This window comes from Diorhabda sublineata, chromosome 3 (genome assembly GCF_026230105.1).
Source record: "Diorhabda sublineata isolate icDioSubl1.1 chromosome 3, icDioSubl1.1, whole genome shotgun sequence".
NCBI classification, from domain to species: Eukaryota; Metazoa; Arthropoda; class Insecta; order Coleoptera; family Chrysomelidae; genus Diorhabda; species Diorhabda sublineata.
The window spans coordinates 42055767-42073972 of NC_079476.1; the positions used below are offsets into that span (position 1 = coordinate 42055767).

Consider the following 18206-nt stretch of genomic DNA (forward strand, 5'->3'; position numbering starts at 1 on the left):
TGATGAAAAAACATTTTCTTCTTAACCAAAATCGGCCGTTTTTGCTTGATTGCTTTGCTCAAATGTTGCAATATACTACAATTGTTGTTTTGTGACGTTGTTTTTGTTCCATTGTGAGCAAACGCTGCGCCCATCTTATGCCCAGCTTTCTCGTGACCAAATTTTGAGTTATTATGCGATGTTTCGCACTTTTTGAAATGCCTATTATGTCTGCTAGCTCGAGCACTTCCAGTCGACGATCAACCAGTGGATTTTCTTCAACATTTCTGGATCTCGTCACCTCATTTGGTCGAAAACTGCGATGCTGGTTTTCGCTGGTCGTACGGACTCTTTTAAATTAAATTGTATCACATAACGATGACCAAATTCACTGAAATCATTCACTATTTCTGTATAAATTGTGTACTTTCTAATACAGTGATATTTTTCAACCAGCTACCGCCATCACTAGATCAGGTTAGGTACTTCTGGAACCATCCTCGTACATTTAAAATAGTGTTGTAATGAGGAAGAGAAAAATGAGAAAAATACCAAGAAGGTAGGAAATAGTGAAAATGCGTGTAAAAGTATGTGATAGAAATGCATAATTTCGGTAGTTTTTTTCCAAATTTTGTATCCTTGTTATTCATAATTAATACAATATAATTAGTTCGGGAACTTTTGATTAACTAATTATTTCCATGCCTAACTTAATCATTTTTATGGTATATTTGTATTACAACTTGGTTCCTCAACCATATTTTTAATATTATTTTTTTATTATATTATATAATCATAAATCAAGATTAAAACTATGTTGTTAAACTTTTGGTTAATAATACGAGCTAATTAGGAACTGATAATGATTTAAAAAAATAATTTTCGTATTTTTGATTATGAGAATAATGAAATGTTACAAAAAGAAACAACGTTTAAGAAAATATTTCGATATGAAATACTATTTTGACAACTACACTATATAGAATAACAAATTGGGTCAGGATTCAAAATAACTTCATTCAAATAGTTGATATAAATCACTTAATCCCGGATGACAATCAAAAAGTACTAATTATATTCATGATATTGCGGATGGAATATTTTTTAAAGCTTCTACCACAAATTTGTGTGTTCTAGCTTCAACGACAACAACAACCAACAGCAACAGCATCAATTTAAACTCTATTTTCTTGATAAATAATTTGAAAATTTATTCGTTCTGCAAACCATAAACAATATTATAATTGTTTAACGCTTGTCATACGGTTCTTAGTACTACTAGCGATAAGTATATTTTATCAACAATAACTTACCTTCCAGTCTTTGTTATGATCATTTCAGTCCCCAACTCATTGAACTTATCCCATAAATCCTTCGTTTCTAGATGACAGGTTACATTTTTTAAATCCTCGCTGGTACAACGTTCTTGTAAAAGAGGATTTCGAATCGGCGACCGTCTCCCGCTAGATTGCGACGCAGTAGTCACTCCCGATTCTGAAGTTGACGAAACGTCTACGGGCGAATCACGACCGCTTTCATTATCCGCACTCACTATTGTACAATCCAATCCCATCGGTTCCGGAGTGGAAGGAACTGAGGAAGAAGTGTCTACGAATTTCTCTAGAATAAAAAAAATTGTTAAATCGATGTGACTAGCCGCAGAATTCGCTAAACAGAAATAGACTACCGAGCAGTCCCTCCATTCAAAAGATATTTCTAAATCGCCCTGTATTGGTGTTGATTTTTTTTATATGTAATATTATTATTATTTGTATATATAAATATTGAACAAATTTTAAAATCAGATTGGTTCAATTTAATAATGCCGAGATGAAAATTAACTATGGAAAAGTCTTTTGTTACAAATCGACTAAGAGTTTTCTCAAGTGTTAGGTAGAGGACGTTTAATAGATTCGAGGAAACTTTTTTTTTCGATGGAAAGCTGTAAAGAAAAATTCTATTCTATTCTATTTGAAAATTGATATTATCATTTTTTGAAATCTAAGCTCAATATCTCTATTATTTTGTATTTGTACGCATTTTCCAGTTTTTTTTTCTAGTTGTATATATTCCTAATTCCGCTTTGAGCGATTCTGATTCGTCTAATTAAAATTAAGCGTTCGCGTGATTTTTTCCCGATTAAATACTATTCTTGATATAACTTTGAACTTGTTAATTCGGTTTTAATTTGTATTTAATAATGTTAAATGCCAGTTTCATTTATGGTGTCCTTCAGCTTTCGCGCTAATTATTTCATTAACGGTACGAAAATTATACATTTGCAAGGTATTAACCACTATAACATAATAATAATTACTCTTGTTATTCAAATTAAAAGTTTTAATATCTTTTGACACGACACGGTATTATTTTTCTAATGATTTCCGAACGAAAACTACACGAATTAATATAACAAATTAATAGATCTCATTATATGAGTATTACCAGATATGCGATCAGAAAAATCTTAATTAATTAATACGATATTAAATTCAAAAACAAATTTCATATTTTTAATCATGTGCCAGTTTGTATCGGGTGTTTAATTGATGCGAAAGGGTTAATTTTAATGTTTTTTGACATTTATGAACATCCTAATCTGGCAAATAATCAAAAGTTGATTTGTAGGTACATTCTTTCAAGTTTTGTGACGCACTTAATAATCAATCTCGGGAAACTATCGGTCGAACTATGAATAGATTTCGTACCAAAATTCGTACTGAAGAGAATATTACTTAGAAAACGTAAAAGAGAATGTGGAATCAATTCTATACCTAAGGTCCATAAAATTGCATTGTTTGGTGCAGTTTGCAAACTGGTGATGTCTTAGGAGTTTTTTTCTTCAAAATTTCGACTGATATGATCTAAGATGTGGATAATATTACGTCTACCGTTACTGGATTAATTCATTATTATTTCGATAAGTAGACCTTTAAGTTGGCATCCGATGTCGTGTGATTTGGCACGTCTTGAATATAGCTTGTGGGTAGGTACGACTAGCTTATGCAGATAAATCAGCGTTGGAAACAACATTTTTTGGATTATGGACTGGTCCAAACTAACGATGTGTAACTTGTGATATATTATTGGATTTAGAGAATTAAATCTTCAAATTTAAAAGAAAAACTGTTGCTTTCTTTTAAAAAAACAGTAGATGAAAAAATATAATCGATCATTTTCGATATTTGTCCCTTGTTTATTCAATAAATTTGTATAGGAATAGTACCTATGAAACAATACCTGAAAACGAGTTATTTATTTATTTATGAAATATATGCGACATATAGGTAAAATTAAGTATGATTTTTATGAAAAATAATTTGGGTAATTTTCGTATCATTCCAATAATCTAGCTTAATAATTGGGCGGAAGCAAAAGGGGTCTAATGTACTGAAAACAACAATGGCCACTAAGCAAGAATGATCGCTACGAGATTATTATCAGCTTACATCGGGAGGATCACGCATGTAATAATACTCTGTAAATTACCCAACCGACTAATGTTCAAAAACCAACAATTAGGTCTTTGAATAGAAGAAGGTTACCGGTAAAATGTGTGTTGAAAACATTAGGAATATTATAGGTGTTTCATGGTGGTGTTGCTGCTGCTGCTGCTGCTGCCGCCTTATGTTTGAATTAGAAAATTGCTCTATTTGAGGTTAAGAATCACCTGCCGCTCAAATTAGTCATTAAGTGAAACTATTTAAAAACGAAAAACTGTTCTAACTATCTAACATTATTCGTGATAATTATAATGTTTTTATAGAATCGATCATGTTGTGTTCAATTTGTATTGTTGATAAAATACACGCTTTTTCCAATTTTCCGATAAATTTACTTTGGTCTGAATTAATTTTCCGTGAATATATGAAGCCCTTCCTAGTCAAATGAGTTCACTGAATACATAAATCTTTCCGTATTCACTTAAGGCCAATCGATACCTGAAAATGTGTTGAAAAAAGCCACGAATATCGTGACAACCGACACTATTTTACACGATAAAAAATTAGAACGTATTAATTTTCCTTGCACATGTTGTCAAGCCATTACGCGACGTGAGCTTTTCTTTCTCTCTTCACTAAAAATAATTTACATTTTGTCAACCTTAAACCCCTAATTTACGATTTTTTACGTCTTGCCGTCCTCAAGGAATTAAACATAATTTTGATGGATATGGACTAAAAGAGAATGAATGGTTGTTACTAAATACTTATTCCTACCCTACACTGCTCAAAAATGCTACGTGCTAGTAGCATAAAACTTATTATTACAAGTTAATTCATATTGGAGTTGAGAGTCAGTTTTACTTATAAAACAAAATGTTTTATAAGATAATCTGGAAATCTGAAAGGTATACGGCTTCTAGAAAAGACGAAGCGAACTTGGATATGTAAGTAGGTAAACTGAATGGACATGAAGATGGTGACTCCTAGACCAGTTCATATTCAATAAAAATTGTTACCCAAATGACAGTATTGACAATTCAAAAAATCAACGATTATGTCATATCAAATTTGAGAATTAGATTTAGAGGATCACAATAGATTTTTTAGACGACGCCATCTGAAAGTTGTTCGTTCTGTATCCATTTACATAATACCGAAAGTTGCATTTCGAATGTTCCATGTAGTAAAAGTGACACTGCAAAACACTTTCGGGACGCTCTGGAGCGACTCTATCCACTTCAATATTGACACTTGACTGTTTCATTTCGATGATTTTGCATAACCTTAAATTTGTTTTATCCGACGTTTTGTCTAAATTAATGAATAACAATAAATAATGATGAAAAAGTTTGGATCTTATGTTGAATATGACTATGAAAATACTAGCACTTTCAGTCCTTGGCATACAAATAACTATTGAAAGGTCGGACTAGTATTTGGCACAAGTCACCTGCGTAAAACCTCTAAATCTATCAATTGGGTTAGTTTAGATTGGGTTTTAAATATAATTATTGAATTTATTTCCGATTGTTAATTCTCTTTGTATTATTTTTTCTAATTCAGACTACTACTCTACAACTACAATATCGTATCAAATGTTTATTTTGAAAGTTTACACGCAGAAGTAAATTTAGATTTGCTGCTGGTCTCTAATTAAGCCGGTATATATCAAACTTAATGCAGATGATTATGACACGCTTAACTGTTAATTGTTCTTGGCATTGAGAAATATATATTTTTGAGATGTTACAAGCAAATCGCGTGTTGATAAGTTGTTCATAGATCATATATATTTTCAGAACGAAAATAGCTCTATAGCATTTACATTCCCCAGTCCATGATTTTATTGAATTGGGAAAGTATGAATCAGTATTTTTTGAAGATTTTTGTTCATAACCAATAAGCAGATTTCTGACATTTCAAATAGTTTTCGTAAATTTCACAAACTTTTATTTTCGTAGACCAAATTCGAAATATCACTGGTTTGAGTAGACCTCCTGGTTATATATTTCTTCTAAAATCTTGTCAAAAATATGATGATGATCAGCTCTATAGATCGAAATTTACATCGGAGTACCTACACAGAGTGTCCAGTGGACTCTTGGGGATCACTGCATATATAATAGACGTTTTGAGATAATAATATGATTCAATAATCAAAATTATGGTCATAATTTTTCTATAAATTCACCAGGAAAGGTGTTCTGAAGCTGTACATTGATAAAGAAGTGTTGTCCACATAATAAGACTGAAAGACTTTTCACTATAACTTTTGGAGTTAAATGAGTCAAATGAGAGCACGCTTCTTAATTTGTTTCAAATCGCTTTCCATATGCAATATACGGTCCCATAATAGAATCATTTCAGCACCAAAAAAGCATATTTTTTTTATCTCAAAACACTCTAACAATTATTTTCTTCGTCGTCAAATTCCGAACTTTGTTTATATCTCGTTATTACTTAATTATTTCAATTTGTGATTTCTGCATCTATTTCTAATTATTGTGTTATCTGTCCTATGTAACAATCATCATCAAGGAACTTCTTTATCCGATGTCTCAGATTCTAGACTATAAAAATATCTTATCTTTAAAATCATTTTAATATTTCATATTCGTACATTTCTTTTTAAATCACCTAATCAAAATTTTCAATCGATTGACTAGAAAACTTAGTCCTATCCTGACGTAAACTTCAAATTTACGACTAAAAGTAATTCAAAAACGTGAAAGGGTTTTATTATGAAAATTTCATCCACTTCCGACTTTTATAGCGAGTTTTAACAATAATTATCGTTAAAAATGTTAATTATTTAGTTTTATGAAAGCATGTGGTTGGAAGTAGTTAAGAAACAGACAGCCTGTTATATACAGACCAAGTCCATAACAATTTATATCGAGAGATTTTTCAACGAGGTCCTCCATAAACACACGGTTTTATTCAACAACTGACTCTTAACAAATTGATTTTATTAAAAGAGATTTTTTTAATTGTTTACATGTCACACCAATCGTTTTTTGTTTATATTGGATAGATAATCTAATAATTTCATCTACGGAGCTATACAATACTTTCAAAACTATTTTTTAGAATTAACCGTTCTACGTATTCCGAAAAAACAAGCGACCAATTGCTTCGAACTATTTTGTGCGCGAAGAACATTTGTTGGATTTGGCTCGACCCAAATAATCGATTGTTAATCGATTGTTGTTTAGTTTGCAATATCTGGCAACAACAACAGAAGTTGGACCACGATTTAATTCGGGAAATAAGCGATGGTTCGAGATCATAGAAGCGAGTTGATCGGCAATCTACTGTTGGTTTAATCCACGTCGAAAGTCATAAACCAAGATGATAACACGTTGTGAGTACGTTCACCATTAAAAATGTCAAAGTTTATTCATATCATTATTGTCATATTTTCAAACTTGAGTAGCAGCCCTCGTATATTGAAAAAAAATTTATCATACGACTAATGTAATTTTTAATACACATGGTTTTAGGCCTGTTCGAATATTTGTCTATTGTTCTGTACAACTTATCTATGGTTATAAAAGAATCGAAAAGTTGTATTAGCTCAGGTACAATTATAAAAAATTAGTTAGATTATTTTGTGGTATTTAATAATTAATTAAAATGACCGTACGAAATTTTGCATTAGAAATAGGCTATGGAAGGACTATCAATTTTTTTTACGTTTAAAACTACTTCATTTTCTTTGTAAATTTATCGTTGATATATACACATCGCTATCAGTTTCTCATAATTTTTATAAAAATAAATAAATAAAACTTTATATATAAATATATATATATATATATATATATATATATATATATATATATATAACAATCATTAAAACTCTGTATGTATATTGTTAATTAGCGTATTTTTCCTTGGTTATTAAACAACTTTAATAACATACTCTCTTCTAGATAAATAGTCGGTTCTTTATTAACTAGCACGCCATTTATATAATTTCACACATTATCGCGATTATAATTTAATTGAATATTTTTATCTGAATGAAAACGCATTATTTCAATCTTATGGTGTAAATACCGGGAAAATAGGAACGAATTGTTGCTTTATTTCGTTCAACTTCAGCTGCAAACTATTTGGGAAAAAAAAGAAGAAAAAAACAGACAAACTCAACTCAAGATAAATTATAATTAATTTTAGAAATCTTTTGTCTACCGCCCCATTTTGTATACAGATTTCTTGTTCACCGATTGGTGCTAGAGCGTATCGCTAGAAATAACAAACAAATATTTCGAAAATATACCTCCTGAAAGTTATGAAGGCTCTTCATTTACCAGTTTACACAAAAATTCAAATTTATTTAAGTTGAATATATCCAGAAAGGTGTGAAAAATAGAATAACATTTTTCTCGACACGAAAACGGAAAGATTTATGTTTGTAAACTCTTTGCTCGTAATTAAAATCTTTTGCCTATGGTGTGTCGTCTTTGATTGTTTTGTTAGATGCATTATTTATTTCTTCATATGCTGAATTGTATACTGCTCCATCGAAATAAACACGATCGTGGTTTATGAGCCAGTTTTGTAAATATTTTGACAAGTCTCGTGAGAAATCGACCAAATTTATATATTTTTTGCGTATATATGATAAATGGTACTTACGTACCAACAGGATATTTTAATTACATACTATATATATCCTACTACTAAAATTTTCCAATTTATTATTAAACATACATATACACACATTGAAAAATTGGTTCAAAATTTTTCGTTCTGTATTCATTTACATAATATCGGAAGTTGCGTTTTCAGTGTTCCATGTAGCAAAACACTTTCGGGACGCTCTGGAGTGACTCTAGCCACTTCATTGTTGACAGTTGACAGTCTTACTTCGATGATTTTGCATAACTTTTTTCCACCACAAATACGAATCTATCAAAAAATTCTATCGAAGACACACAAATTCCCAACAAAATCTAGGAGAAATATACATATGCCATGTCCGTCCGATCCAATAAATAATAATAATTGTCCTGGAGGTACAATCAACATTACTTTTTGCAAATAATTAATAATAATTATATTGTTCAATAAATAAAATGTTTATACATATCTATTATTTATTTTCTTTCTTCAGTATAATTGAAATATTAATTTTGGATCTTGTACGTCGTCTAAAAAATGTTCAAATTGTACGAGGGTTACTACTTGAGTTTTGAAAAATGCCATGTGTCAAATCTGACATTGCCATCATAAAGTTTTGACATTTTGAGGTGTCACACATCAGATGAATTGACGCATAACTCGAAATTGATATTTTACTACGAAACAAACAGCATCACAAACTGATAAAAATTTAAACTAGCTTATGTTTTTTTTTTTTATTTCTTGTTAGAAAATGGTTAACTAACGATGTTTTATATCAACACCTAATTCAATATCCTTTTATTTCTAATGCTGGATTTGCATGTCGCAGGAATCGACATAATGTGGTTCTAGTTCAAATAGAACATGGACCTTAACGTGTATTAGGTTAGAAATCCATTAACCAAATTGGGTGATGTCAATTTCAAGTATATCTACGAATAGATAAAATATATTGACATAATAACTATCGATCGCAATATGTTTATTTTATGCACGTTAAAGGGATTTTTTGGGTCCTTCAATTAGCACAGGAATATATTGAACACCATAAGTCTATACAGAAAATGCAATAGTACAACAAATCGTTTCTTCACCATATGTTATACCAAGTTTTTTATTACGTCCTGTGTCATATCTAGGATCTTTATTTCTCAAGATATGTTTTGATTAATATTTTCTATGACTGTGTCTTTATTATTAACTTATATACATAGGTAGATATTTAACTGAGCTCAACTAGAATTTTCTTTGGTTGACGTGGTTATAGAATTGAAAGTGCTAATTGATTCAAACTTTATATACTTATGAAGAGTTTTGGTACCGCACAATATACTTGATTATGAGTAATGTTTACCAGGACATCGTAAAAACAAAATTATTATAATGAATTTGTTCAATGAGCTGAAGCAACCTAAAAAATAAGAAATATAAATGAAGATACGATTCAATTGATATATGTAGTGACAGTTATTTCTTTCGGAATTTAAAAAAATAGTCAAATCATAAACAGTAAAAATTTTAGAAACAACGATGACACAGTGAATGGATAAAATTTTAGATGAAATACTCCACTGCTAGGGACTGAAATTAATGAAAAGTTAGATTCGATAATTAAGCTTTTAGTAGGAGATAACAAATTTAGTGAATTGTATTTACGTAACTTGAGTACGGAACTTATAAGATTCAAATGAAGAAACCATCAGAGGTATTGAATATCGGTCATAAATAAATAGATACCTAAAAAGGTTTATGTATGTACAGCGACCTGATATATCAGTTGTTAAGCTGAACTTTATTCGAGGGTATCACACAAAGTTCCAGGATTCTGTTTTATACCTCGTCCACGAAGAAGGTCCTCGTTTTTATCTAGTAATCATACTTTTTGGAACTAATAAGGTTGAAAAGGCCTCTAAAAAACAGTCTAGAACGTTCGGGGGTATCCCACAAATTTAGAACTTTACATTCTGTAGCTCTTTGTACTAATGATTTAGGTTGACCCAAATATCCGGGCATGGGTCTTGGTAAATACACGAATTATCTACTCTGTTGTATCATCATCTTCGTCTGCAGTCGATGGTGTTCAATTTTATTATTTCATTGTGTTCGTTTGAATAACAGTGTCTTGTCCCCTCAGGACTATAGTTCCTAAAAAACAGATTTAAATGCTCGATTATGATAATTTTCTTCAATTTTGATGTTAAATTGAAGCTTCCAAGAAAACGACAAGTTTCGGTTCGATCAAAAGCAATTTCACTTACGCGAAATCCCTTTCTCTATTATTTTTTCAATTGATTTTGGTAGGTGAGGTTGACATACCTACAAATTTAATTTCAATTTTGAATTATTATAAATATTTTCAACATATTATTGATCGAATTTTATAAAGAAACTATTACGATGATAAGTAGGTAGTTAATCTTATTTTCAATCGTATGTAGTTATATCTCAACATTCATGTTCTATTTTTTTTTACAAGAATTAAACTCAAAGGTATAACGCATTAGATAGTCATTCTTGCATAACATCTTAATAGAAATGCACTCAACCAGAACTCCCTATTTAGATCAATCTTAACGTTAAGGAGTTTTTTTTTTTATATAAATTCAGTTCATAAATATTTCGAATATACAAGTTTTGTCATTCAATGAGAGATGGCACTATTAGATTCGTCAATTTAGTTTTCTCAGTTGTGAATATTTGTCTTTAACAAAGATTTTTGTGCTTGTTATACAGCTGGTGCAACTTTTTTGACGTGATAGGTATTTTCTATCTGACCCTCGTAAACTACGATCGGTTCAGTCATGCAACTAACTAAGATATATTCTTGAATCTGTTTCTACAAAATAATCACGTTTTCATTAGTTAAAACATAATAATTTAGATATAATACATAAACGTATTTTTAGCTCTGAACACAAACGGCTTCTGGGTTTGTCTAATGAATATCGCCGAATCCTAGCATGGTTTTTATTTTGAAAAATTCGTAGAGACATAATTACGAAACGAACTTTAATTTGGATTCTTTTACATACTCTCGAAATTTGGAATTTGATCGCATTTATGATGGAAATGTAAATTTATAAATAAGTTAAAATTGACAACATTAGAATACTAAAATAGAAAAAAATAGGTTGAAGTTTGTACACTAGCGACAGAAATATTTAAATAGTTAATTTCATTTATGTAAAACGATAAAAATCAACGTGGGGTCGTAAAAATTGAAGAAGCCTCAACGATAATCTCCCCGAAATAATATTTGGCATATTCATTTGTAATTTGGCATTTTGAAACTATAAAATCAATCTTATAATTTCGATTTTAAATATTGAAATATTAATAAAAATGATTAAACGTGAAATTATATTAGAAAAGTCGTAGAAATATATAAATAAATTAAAGATACGATTGTGACAAATCTGGAAGAGATATAGATGATAATGAACAAAGATATTATAGAAAAAAACGTAGTGATAGTATTGGGGAAAATAGATGAGTTAGAAGGAATTTTAGGGTAACAAAAAAGGAATTTGAAAAGAAATACGCACAGAGATAGATAATAAAATAATCATTATATTTGATTTATAATTTACGTAGTGTAAAACGTGTATATTTGAGGACAGGAATATGACTGAATAGAGACCAGAAAGTACAAGACGTTATGAATTATCGAAAATACTTGGGGCTACAAAAGTAAAAAAAAGTATATAGAGTTTGGAAAAAGAACCTAGTTTTCGTTAAAAAGACTTTAATTTAGGTAAGTTGGCAAGAAAATTGTAAAAAAAGAAATTTGAAATAAGAATCTAGATATTGTTGAAACTTTTAAAATCAGTTACACGAAAATCATAAAAAGATGGGCTATGTATTATGTAAAAACAAAAAAAATCTTTCGAATGGGTTTTCAAATTATAATTTCGATCATTTAAAGTAATTTATGATGATAGGTATATCATATACAGATAGTAAATAATTATTATATATTTATTTATGTACAGTGGTTTGTACTCGTTTCATTAAAGGTACAAAAGGTGAAATCTTATTACTTTTTATCTATATCTAATAAATAATGTACATTTATTTAATACATTTTATGAACATACAAAGTGTTCTGAATTTTGAATCCAATAACCTATGTCTGCAAACAATAATATACGTAATCATCCATCTTCATATATCTTTTTCGATTTGTAATTAATTGAAAAAATACGTAGATGGGTTCAAATAAGCAATTTTTTTCTTGGTATAAACAACATTTAAAAGAAACTTTCAAGTCTTTAGTCGACAATTTCAAGCGGAAAACATTTAATTCTCACCATTACATGTATTAATTTCCAATTTGAAAATTTATTTACCTACCTCAACAACGAATCGAAATGTGTTGTGTCCTTCGTAAAAATGAGCGTTATCCCTAAATTTCGAAGATAATTCTCGAGTCTTCGATATAAACTTGTCTTTATTAGACAGAGTTTAACAATTAATCGTTTTATTCGATGAGATTTCCCAAAAACCCGCTCGAGATAAACGTCTTTTCGTATGACATTGTATAAAAATTAAGATATGAGATGCTTACCGAGAGGTGAAAGATTATCCGGCGGCTCGCGATCTCTACATCTCGCCGTTCTAGCTCTACCATGTCTCGACATAATAGCCGCAATGCTAAAGTCTGTCGCACACGGCCGCATCGTACAATTTTCTTCCATTATCACCGCTCGATACACATAATCATATCACAGAACACGAAATATTAATATAGAGAAAAATAATAAATTAAAAATAAATAGATAGATACTTATACGTAAATAATTGAATAAATATTTGTTTTAATTTTAATCACTCAGTCCTCGTTTCGTCCCGAGCCATTTTCAACGTTCCCGCTAAAGTTAACCTTTCACTAGGTGTGAAGTATTTAACCACAGAAGCAAGCTGTTTTGACAGAATGAATATTTAGTCCCCTTTGGTTCCCATTTAACGCGATTACTTTGATATGCGGCGAAAGCGCTCAGATTGGTCGCTCCCACCTCGGGGGGCGTACCCCACCGTCAGCGTAATTGATAGCCGTTCTTTTGTTTCTTAAAGGCTACTTCTCACGACGCTGTTCGACGTCAACTGACCACTCGGTCGAGACGTTTTTACAAGAATGTGCCATTTTTTCGGCTATTTTCCCCCCTCGATGACACGATAGCTTTTTGTCTTAGCCCCCCTGTACACCTGGGCGGTGTTTTAATACATTCGCTTATCCTTTATAGTGGGTATTGTTTTGATTCTTAGAGGGTGGGCATCCGAGAAAGCCGCGCCCTTGAGCGGGGAGTACGTAACTTTGACACGCCTTCGACTGTCGAGTGTTGGATTACTTGATTTGCCTACCTGTTGTGGGCTCTTTTTTTTATTGTAGTATAATTGGTTTTGAACCTATAATCATGGGTCTTTCGGAAACTGTGCGTCTGTTTTGAGGACACAAATTACCGGGATTAAATAATAATAAAAAAAAGAAAGAAACATAGGTGTTTGAAAATTTATAAAACAATTAAATTGAACATATCGAGCCTATTCAAGATTAGGTTATATAAAAATGGAGGATTAGTTTATAAATTTAAATTATTTTATACGAAATACAGAGTCTCCCAATTTAATGGAAAGTATGATAATAAATTAATAGAGGTGGATGGATATTTTCATAAAAATTTTCAATTGACTATCGTCTCGATGAAAAAATAAAACCATCGAGTTACTCGACATATTTTAAACTCTTTTTTTATTCCACGTCTAATAAAAAATGTGTGTGTCATTTTTAACTTAATCTAGGTGATAATCATGTTTCACATCGCTCAATTTTTTTTCTTCTTCTTCTTTGAATAATGTCTCGGAGTTTTTTAATCGGTAGCTAGGTATATGCTCAATAGTCAAATTATGATTCTACACTAATTTTAGAAGAATGTTTATTTAAACGGAACACTTCCAATAAATTTCCTATCTACGGACTTATATTTATCGAGTTCAATTTTATTGTACACATAGTATATTACTGACCATACCGTATCCATAACCCGAGCTGAATTCAAACAATCAAACCATCATCTAAAACGGATCATCTACTATCTTTATCACGGTAGTTCCGTTCAACGATTCCCATGGACGTCGAACTTTATTTATTCTCAATGAAAATATAGTGAAAATTCTTTGTACATTTCTCTTCATCTCAGTGTACTTCTTTTTTTTTATTTTTCTTCTCCGCTGTTTTCCTTCTTCATTCGTTTTGAAATCCCCCTAGTAGGTATCGAACAAATTGATATCCATTTTTCTTTATATTCTTCTTATTTTTTTTTTGGTTACCTATTTAATTCTTTTCCCTTTTACGCAACAGATCTTTTGGATTCTTAAACAAATAGAACCTATATTTAACTGTTTCTTACTTATTTCCATCATTCGTCTTGTCTTCCATATTGTTTTCTTTAATTCCTTTAATTGTGTTCCATTTTCTTTATTTTTGCTTTCGTCTTTTCCTAATAAAACTTTCTTTTATACTTTTTTCCGTGTCCTACAGTTAAACTGTAGGTACAGTAAAAAAACTTGTTGTGCCGCTCGTGGTGTGTTTGTGTAACGAAGCTACATAAAAGTTTACGATGATTGAAAGGACCCTCACGTACGTACAAAATGTGACTATGTGACCAAACAAAATCGAATTCGTTCTTCCAATTCTTTCTAAGTTGAAGAGAAACTTGAAGACAAAGAATCATAAAGACGTTGAGCGTGTAATACCGATTCATCGTTTCGAAGGATTATTAGATTCCATAAATTTGAAAAGTTCTGTTTGTTGCATTATTTAATTCCCCCAAAAAAAAACTGCTGAATATGAGATTTTGGGTTATATAGAAAATATGTTGTGGAGTATCAAGTATTTTACAAAGAAGGGCTTTCATTTTGGATCCTCGAAGTCTTTATCTTTATATATGACACAATAAAAGACCAGACTACAATAATTGAAAGGAATGAAAATAACAAAAGGAAAAGAAATAAAACGAAAGGAGGAGTTAGAAGAAACGAAACTAGAATTGAAAAAGAAAAAATGCAACCCAAAAAATAGGCAACAAAATGGAGGAATTGTAATATTAAAAACAATGATAATAATGGAAGTAAATACAATGATAAATAAACAGAAAACAAAGGGAGATTGGGATAGTCGATGTTATACAGGGTGAGTCAGGAGGAACGCACCAAACTCTAGGAGTGTATTATGCACGTGAAAATAATGTAAAAAAACGATTTTCATTTGTTTTCAAGTTATGGAGTAATTAGGAATCTAGCTTTCCACTCATATCTAAATTTTTAACATTATCAAAATATGCCAAGTTCGAGGCTTAAAGGCATTTAATAATTCTGACGTTTTGATGAACTGTCAATGTACAGTAAACAGCAACTGAACGTTTAATTTCGAATTTATGTGTTTGTTAGTGTTGCAAAATGCCAGATACTTATTCAAATTTAGAATATCCAAATATGGTGTTTGTTTATGGTTTCTGTAATGGAAATGCTACAGCTGCTGCTGAAGAATATCGTCAAGGTTTTCCACACCAAAGATATCCTGATAAAAACGTATTTATTAGTTTTTAACAAATTGTACGAGACTGGTAAGCTTCCCAGTGCTAACATATCATCTGAACGCGCTACTCGACAAGATTTGGTAGAAATGAAGAATATTCTGCATCTAGTAGAAGAACTACTAGGTCACGGTGAATTGCCAATCAATTTCTAATTCCACAAAAAAGGGTGATAAACACACTCCACGAACAAGGCTTATATCCTTATCACGTACAGAAAGTACAGCACCAACAACTAGAGGATTACGCTAACCGTATGGAGTTTTGTCGGTGGATAAATAATAATCATCGTGTTGTATCGAGTATACTCTTTATTGATGAAGCTACATTTACCCGTGATGGCATTAATAATACTGGTAACTATCTTGTATGGTCGGACGAAAATCCCCATGCAACAGTCGAAAGCAATTTTCAACATCGGTTTTCTGTAAACGTGTGGTGTGGTATGGTTGACAGTTATTTAATTGACCCTTTCATTTTGGAGAATCGTCTCACAGGAAACAACTACTCAAATTTTTTACAAAATGACCTACTAGAGGATGTTCCTGTAAATATTAGAATGCAAGATGGAGCTCCTGCACATGTCGCTCGTCAGGTCAAGCAACATTTGGAAGAACGTTTTCCAGGGCGTTGGATTGGTCGTGGAGGTGCCATTTAATTGACCTAGATGATCTCCAGACCTCACACCACTAGATTTTTGTTTATAGGGCTGGATGAGAAATGAAGTCTACAAAATAAAAGTGGACACACGGGATGCACTAATTAGACGAATTGAGAATACTGCAGCCCATATTAAAGAAGAAATAAATGAATCGATTGGGAGAGCAACAAACGCTCTTCGTAGACGAAGCAGAAAATGTTTAGTTTAGTCAATGGCGATATTTTTGGACATTTATTAAAATAAATTTTTATGTGATAATTTGTTTATTTGTTAATATGCTATAACTTGAAAATCATTTTTTTTACATTATTTCCACGTATATAATACACTCCTAGAGTTTGGTACACTCCTCCCGACTCACGCTGTAGAAAAGCAGATATAATATTACGTACTCCAATACGGGGGAATAAAATAAAGAAAAAAATAGAAAATGCAAGAGATAACGATGTTGATGATGGAATGGAAACGTGAAAAGCTTACATAGAGGATAAGATAGCACCGGAAATGACAAGGCCGGATTAAGCTAGAGGCTTGGAGGGGGGCTATAGCCCAAGGCCCCAGGTCCAAGGAGGCCCCATCATTCTGTATTTTTTCATGTGTTGACACCATAAATCTAACGTATTGATATTATTTTGTGAATTTTTCCAGGTTTTCGAATTCCTTAAAGGGATCCCGTCATTATTTTAGCCCCGGCTCTTATAAATCTTCATCCGGCCCTGGGAAATGATCAAAAAAATGTGTAAAGTTGGAAAGGAGAGCTGCAAGAAATATGAGAAAACTAATTGAGGAATTTACAGAACAATATGTGTGAAAATATGCGGAAAAGTCATTAGAAGAAGAGAAAGAAGCTTCTCGCCCGGACACACCAGCGATAAATGTATTGAGAAGAGTGTCAATTTAACAAACACAGTTAATAAATCAACAATATTCGATATCATAAAACGACTCCATGCCAAAACCAAATAGATGCTGGAAAAAAAAGGGAATACACTTCTTGGCAACAGGGAATTTGGTAATTAAGTGAAAGCGCTTACATTGAGGCAATAGATGTTATGTCAACACAAAATGGCGATATGAGAATCATAGAAGCATACAATGGATTGACCAGACAAAGGAAATATAATGAAATAAAGGAAATAACGAAACGCAAAAAAAAGAACACAGATTCCCAAATCATCCAAGTCCCAATCCCAAGTTCACCTCTTTAGCTCCTTTTGTGATCATTTGAATTTTAATTATAGATGAAATGATGATAATAAACGATTCGAGTTTGTGCGAAGTTCGAAATTGTTGATGTGTTAACATTTCCGCCTTCTTAAAATCGAACACTTATAAATAAATCAAAGCGATTTTTTCTCTTCGTATTTGTTTCCTATAATAAAAGTATTAAAATGGCCGCAATCACGCCTCGCTTACTATTGTGGTTGAACGCTGAAGTGCGTCGCAATGAGTGTGCTTTCAAGCATCAATTTTCACACTGCCATATAAGGGAAACAACATGGCGCCTCCGGACCTCACACTGTTCTCGACATTTGCATATACCGGTTAATATGTACGGATTTATTTTATAGTCTGGTTACAAACAGAACGACATCAAATAAATAGCGTCTATCTGTTTGTAATTGTTTCTTTCTTTTCGGAAACATTTTTGTCACTTGCAAACTATAATTTTCTCAATTGATTTTCATATTTAAAATACTCAGTTTTCACAGACATCGAGTAGCTTATTCTGCCATGTTAAGATTTTTGTCCTGAGCAACCTGCAATTGTTTGTAATGTTTATTTATATTTGTGGCAACCACGTTAAACCATGTTAAATTAGAAATATAAGTATAAGTTTTCTATACTGTTTTCGATTTGTTTCAATTATTAAGTCACTTACGGCTTATCATAACT

The 18206-nt window shown here is 31.4% G+C and overlaps 1 protein-coding gene across 2 annotated transcripts in view; it reads right to left on the reverse strand.

Annotated features, from left to right (window-relative positions):
• The window catches only part of LOC130441451 (T-box transcription factor TBX20-like), a 49234-nt gene extending 36242 nt beyond the window's left edge, over positions 1–12992 (reverse strand). For both annotated transcript variants that reach the window (XM_056775149.1, XM_056775148.1), the window contains exons 1-2: positions 12625–12992; positions 1293–1599 (exon numbers count right to left, since the gene is read on the reverse strand). In XM_056775149.1, the coding sequence (XP_056631127.1) occupies positions 1293–1599; positions 12625–12754 (437 nt within the window). In that variant the 5' untranslated portion in view covers positions 12755–12992. The remainder of the gene's footprint in view (positions 1–1292; positions 1600–12624) is intronic.
• Positions 12993–18206: the final 5214 nt, after the last annotated feature.